At 38.5% G+C, this 6000-nt stretch overlaps 2 protein-coding genes across 2 annotated transcripts in view; both read left to right on the top strand.

Moving 5' to 3' along the window:
* The window catches only part of LOC145994957 (ferric reductase 1-like), a 177313-nt gene that overhangs the window by 58846 nt on the left and 112467 nt on the right, over positions 1-6000 (top strand). The window lies entirely within an intron of this gene.
* Positions 1403-6000, top strand: part of LOC145994952 (ferric reductase 1-like) — a 38362-nt gene continuing 33764 nt past the window's right edge. The window contains exons 1-2 of the mRNA XM_083131484.1: positions 1403-1757; positions 5115-5206. Of these exons, the coding sequence (XP_082987610.1) occupies positions 1404-1757; positions 5115-5206 (446 nt within the window). The 5' untranslated portion in view covers position 1403. The remainder of the gene's footprint in view (positions 1758-5114; positions 5207-6000) is intronic.

The following is a 6000-nucleotide window of genomic DNA, read 5'->3' as shown; positions in this document are numbered from 1 at the left end:
GATGTTGAGATAAGACTTTGAAACGTCATGTGGAAGAAAACCACCCCCTCCCCTTTTCTCTAATATGCAAATTAGCTATTTTTAGCCAAAATGCAGGATTGTACATATTGCGTCATATTTCAGCCTGTATGAAGACTTAGAGACTTGGAACAAGTTTCACTTTGTTGCAAAAGGTCTATTCTTTGAAAACAATGCAAACGTTTGGCCCTTTTTCCAAAATAACTGGAGAAGAGGGGGCGAACGCCAGATTTTTTTCATTGAGATTTGGGGACTTGGTCCCTCCCAACCCCGTTTTTCTCACTTGGGCTTTCTGAATTGTACACGTTCGCGTGCTCCGATGTTTTTGCTTTCAAACAAAATGTATCCGAAGTAGATTGCTCAAATAGTCTGAGATATAACGCTTTTCTGAAATAAGTGTAAAAATTTAGAAATCGCGCGCAAAGGCTGTTACTTTCGAAAACCGGCCCGGCTGTTTAGAGGTTAAATACATTCTTATCGAAATGTAGGCCTATTCAACTTTATTTCCAACACGCGAACCTTGGACGTGCGGAGGTTCCTATCCTGCATAACAGTATGAAAGTGATCAGGCAAGGTGTACAGTCGTGGGAAGAAATACTTCCCCTGGTATTAAGGCTCTATGGGGAAGTACTTTTTTCCCATGACTGTACCCTATTTACACTTCTTAAAGACTTAAACACTTACGTAAGTGCGAGTGCTTTGCACGAACATAATTGCAACCCTAATATGATTGTCTAGGACCATTGTTTTATGTATCGTCTTCCCTGCTTACATTCGTAGGCATGAGCGTCCGGAATGGGGGCGAGTAAGAGAGGGTTACTGCCCCCTACCCTAAAAATGAATTGTCAATCTAAAGTCATATATTTCACACATATAATTTCATTTTCATTCATGGTAGTTTTTGCTAAATTATTGTTATGGCGTTGCAGGAAGTTGCTGCCTTCAAACTGAAGGAGTATTTTTCAGGGGTAATCCTATAAGGGGAGGGGGATATACCTTGCTTGTTCTTCTGGAAAAATTATACAGATATCCATCGTCGTATGTATCACTTTATGCATTTTTTAAAATAAATTTGACATTTTTTCTTTGTGAAACACTTGAATTTGTAATTAAAACAATATACTTAAATACCATGTATTGTCTGTCCCCTTCTCAAATTTAGGGTGTATATATAATAATAATTAGAAATGTTGCAAGTTAGTTAATAATAAATTATTCAACGTTTGCTTTACCATGAATGTTTGTTAATGGACTTGCAAAGTATTGCTTGCACAGCACCTTGCATTCGCAAATGGTGTCCCTGTATGTGTTAGCAATAGTACTCATTCAAATTCCACAGAATATGTTGAGTAACCACATCAATTTAATTTGTTCTTTGCAGAAAAATGAAGAAGACAACTGTGATGGCGGCGTTACATATTTATATCCTGCTGTTTGCCATGATGAGGTATGTCAACAGCTACTCAATGGGTGCCCCAGATGCAGCTTGCAATACAATGAAACCTGGCCACGGTGGTAGTGAATCGCAATCGGTCCCTGCTCCATACACTGTTACGACATCTGGAAGGCAGTTAGTACAGGGCCAGAAGCTGGAAATTTTCTTAGAATCTCCTGAAGACGTGGAATTCGCTGGATACCTTGTCCAGGCACACTCACCAAATCAGCCTGGAACAGCTATTGGAACTTTCGAAGTATCTCCTGATGATGGAAAAACACTTCTTTGTGGAAAAGGTTTCCAGGTAAGTCTTTGAACTTTGGTAACAGCTGGTTCAAATAGGTGAAAATCTAGGCATAAATGCAGGTTTTCATCTTTTAAAAAATTAGATGTTATTAACGTTGCTTCAGATACACAAGTAGCTTTAATTTAATTTCAAAAACCATGATGCAAATGCCAAGGAAAGGAAGTAAGGTAAATTCTGAAAATCTCCCATCAAAACTCGGGGCACATAATTTTTAAAGGAGCTGAGAAGGGGGAAAAATATTTCCTCTCACCCTCAAAACTGCTAAATAATATACAAGGTGGCGCAAAGATAAAGCATGTTTTTGGAATAAGTGCAGTGGCGGCGATTAGGGGGCGAGGGCGGCAGTTGCCCCCTAACTTTTCGCAACTTTTTTCCCGCACTATGCTAAATCTTAATCTACAAAGGGAAATATGCAGTCTTTGCCCCCCACTTTTGGCACCTTGCCCCCCCCGTTTTGGAACCCAATCGTTGATTTTCAAGATGCAAACGTTTTATTAAGAGTGGCCTGGAGGTTGGCATGAAAAGAGTTTTCCTGCCCCCGCGCGATACAGAGACACCTAGCGACATATCAGTGAACTAGCAATTTTTCTCTGTTGTGTCCTAAACTAGAGGAAGAGCACAGGCCGGAGGGCAGAGAACCTCCCCCCCATGGTGGAAAGACTTGCCACCATGTTTCCCCCCTGTCTTCACCACCCCCTCCCCTTCGTGACCGCTGCGAAAGGGGACCGCCTGTTTCATTTCATTCTGGTTTCGGCTTCTTTCAAGATTTCTCCACTGGCAAAATATTCACTGCTGGCTCTGGCTGGCCACAGCAGACAGTCAGGACCTTCACAAATGAGATTTGGACTGAATAAATTTTGTTGATTACAGTGGCTGCTATAATTATGTAGAATTTCTCTTTGTGCGGTTGAGATTATAAATTGAGAGTAAAGAAGGAGGTAGAGATTATCAGTTGAAAGTAACGACGAATCAAGTAAGAATAACTAATTGAAAGTACGCTGTGTAAATGTATAGCATACCAGTGGCAGTGATAACAAGGCAGAGGCATACTAGTCGCCATTTACTTTCTTTTTTTTGTAGGGGGTTTCGTGTTGATACAAAATTTGTATCTAATAGTAATAAGCACAAACAATAGTAACAGTTATTATTTTAACTACTACGAACAGTGCTGATAATAATTCGAGATGGACGAGAGCGAGACTATTTCGAATTTAAAGGAAAAAGTCTCGGATATGTGGAATGACCTAGGGATAATCAGAAGAGGCGAAAGACAAACCAATGGAACAAAATGTACAACTACAGTAGTAGCAATGATGTAAGGTAACGAATAGGTAAACAATGAACTTACACTTTATGTATTACCCATCTTTTAAACAGCTCAAACGTATTTGAAACTTTCTACATGTTATCATTTTGTATCATTATGATAGGTGTTTCCCCTCGAACTAATATGTATTGTTGTTAAATTCCTTTCTCCTTGCACAAATGTTTATTGCTCTTTCAAGTTCTTGAAATATTTTTAATGTTATTCGTAATACCTTTAATTTGCTGCGTGATTTTTGTGTTATTTAATATTAAGACCTATTACTGATGATGTCACAGAATAGTGACTCACCTGTATGTATATATCTTGTAAGACCTGATGCTATGGTAATTATGGACTGTGTTTAGTTTTTAGCTTTGGCTTTTGCACCCCTCAGGATAAGTCACGTATCATATCTGGTCATCTTGCTCCGAAATAACTACAAGTATTACGGTCACAATGGCAGTCTTACGGATGACGTCAAGATGGAATGTTTACTGGAAACCGAACAATTGAAATGTAACACCACCGAGAGTGTAGATACGTTGATTGATTGGTTGATTAAACCATCGACAGAGTTGATTAAAGAATGGAAGATGACGTCATTGTTGCTGTACACTTATTCGGAGCATCTTGAGGATTTTCTTCGGTACTTAAATCACTGTATACCTACCTATCGAAACTGCATTTCTTACCGATGATTTTGGTGTTAATAAACGCTTGTATCTTGAAAATCAACAACGTTACACTTATTCCAAAAATATGCGTTCTTTTTGCGCCACTTTGTATAACGTGTTACCTTTGCAGTCCTTGACCAACTCTGATGATGGTTCCAATATGGAAATAAAAAGTTGGACAAACTTATTTCTTGTTATTGTGCTGTTTGTGTGTTTTGTGTTGTTTTAACACTAAAAAATATACTTATGCCATAGTCACTAAAGATGATTATTTTTATCAGGGCATGGCAGCATTTCTAACCTGAATATTGTGAATTAAATTTTCACAATGTAAACCTTAAATTGGTACAACAGACAGTGTTGTACCAATACTAGAATACTATTCCCCAGCTAGCAAAATTTTTGCAAATCATCCCCCCAGCTATCATGTGGAGTCAGTCCATGGGGAGTGTACAGGCACTGTGGAAATCTTCCCACTGTAGGGTAGAATTTTTGGGTAATCTGGTACAGGTTTACAAGTTGATTGAGTTGCATAAGTGTTCTGATGTGTTGCTATTCTAAGCAGAAGAAATAAAACTTTGCAACATGCAAAGAAGTTATGTAAAGGAACTGTACAGATGGTGACATGCAAAGAGGTGATGTAAAGGAACTGTACAGATCACAATGGAGATATGTTCTCCATAAACACCCATTTCCTGTACAGAGTCTGCCTTACTTCCATTCTAGATTTCATTTTCGTGAAGGTTTCCAGCTTTTGAACATTGCGGAAGACCTTCAATCTCAACATCCCAAGTTCCAGGGTTTGAGTTCTGGCCTGGGCGTAGGTGTTCTCTGAGAGACCCTACTGGAACTTGGGTCTGAGATGATGATTTTTTTAAAGACACATACACGTATTACTATTCCAACACTTAAACTTTCCTTTGCCGATTTTGATGCAACTTTTTTCCAGCACTTGCCAATGTGGTATTTTAATGTAATGCAATTTATTACATATTTAAGATTTATCTCTACTTACTGCAACAAATTCAGGTTTAATTTCACTCTTAGTAACACATTTTGAATCCCTATTATGTCACTGTGGCATCTGAAGTGCACAAGGAAAGGGATGGGAGAAGCAAAATCCAAACATATTTGCTCTTTGTGACTTTACCATGTATTCTTGCCTTCAGCAGGGCTTTAGTGTGTTTTACCCAATTTAACTTTATTTGTTTCTTTTGCCTGGAACTTGATATTCAATGTGTCTTGTATCTTCAGTGTTTTTACCCTAAGTCTACACATGCAATGCAAGGAAAGAGGTACCAAGGCACCTAGCCCCTATGACTACTTGTATTGCTATTGATTAACAACTAATACTAATTTATTGTTCATTTTCAGAATTCTGTTACTCACAAGGACAAGACAAAGAAGAAGTCTGTGAGATTGGAATGGGAGTCACCATCAAATTACGAAGGAGAAATAACATTCAAGTAAGCATAGGATTTTGAGAATTAGCACAGCATACATATCTGTAGAGTTATTTGGGCTGCAAGAAGAAAACATGGATATTTCAGCAAAAAATGCAGGCTCGATCAGGACTTGAACCCAGCTGGCATACCATGCCATTGCTCGGTATGCCAGAGACCCGGGTTAGAGTCCTGGTCGAGCCTGCATTTTTCTCTGAAATATACATGTAGTACATCTGTGTGTCGGATCTTAAAAGCACTTTTTTAAAGATAGTAAATCCAGAGAAATGGGACTATTAATTAATGAAACTAAAACAAGATATATATGAGAATGTCCAGATCGCCAGCCAGACGAAACTCTCTGGCTTTGAATGTAGGTACATATCACTTTGAAGGAGTAACCAAAGGATACAGGCTGGAAATAGACAGTATTATGCACATATAGAATTATTTAAGTCAAAAAACCTTTAAGACTATATAGGACACTTATTAGACCAGTTATAGCATATGGTGCAGAATCTTGGAAACTTACATCTAAAGCAGAAAGCAAGGTAATGTGTTTTGAAAGGAAGATATTACGTAAGATCTTTGGCCCCGTTAGGAATGAAGATGGATCCTATAGAATTAGGAATAATATGGAGTTAGAAGGATTGATTCAATATGAACATGTGGTGAGATATATAAAATCTCAATGCTTAAGATGGGCAGGACATCTGATGAGAATGGAAGAGGATAGGCTACCACGCCTGGTATTCAATCAGAAATTGTGGGGAATAAGGCCAAAAGGAAGACCGAGGGCAAGATGGATCGATGCGGTT

This window comes from Lepisma saccharinum, chromosome 1 (genome assembly GCF_977018435.1).
Source record: "Lepisma saccharinum chromosome 1, izLepSacc3.1, whole genome shotgun sequence".
NCBI classification, from domain to species: domain Eukaryota; kingdom Metazoa; phylum Arthropoda; class Insecta; order Zygentoma; family Lepismatidae; genus Lepisma; species Lepisma saccharinum.
The sequence above is the reverse complement of the archived record's forward strand: the minus strand, read 5'-3'. Positions and strand labels throughout refer to the sequence as shown.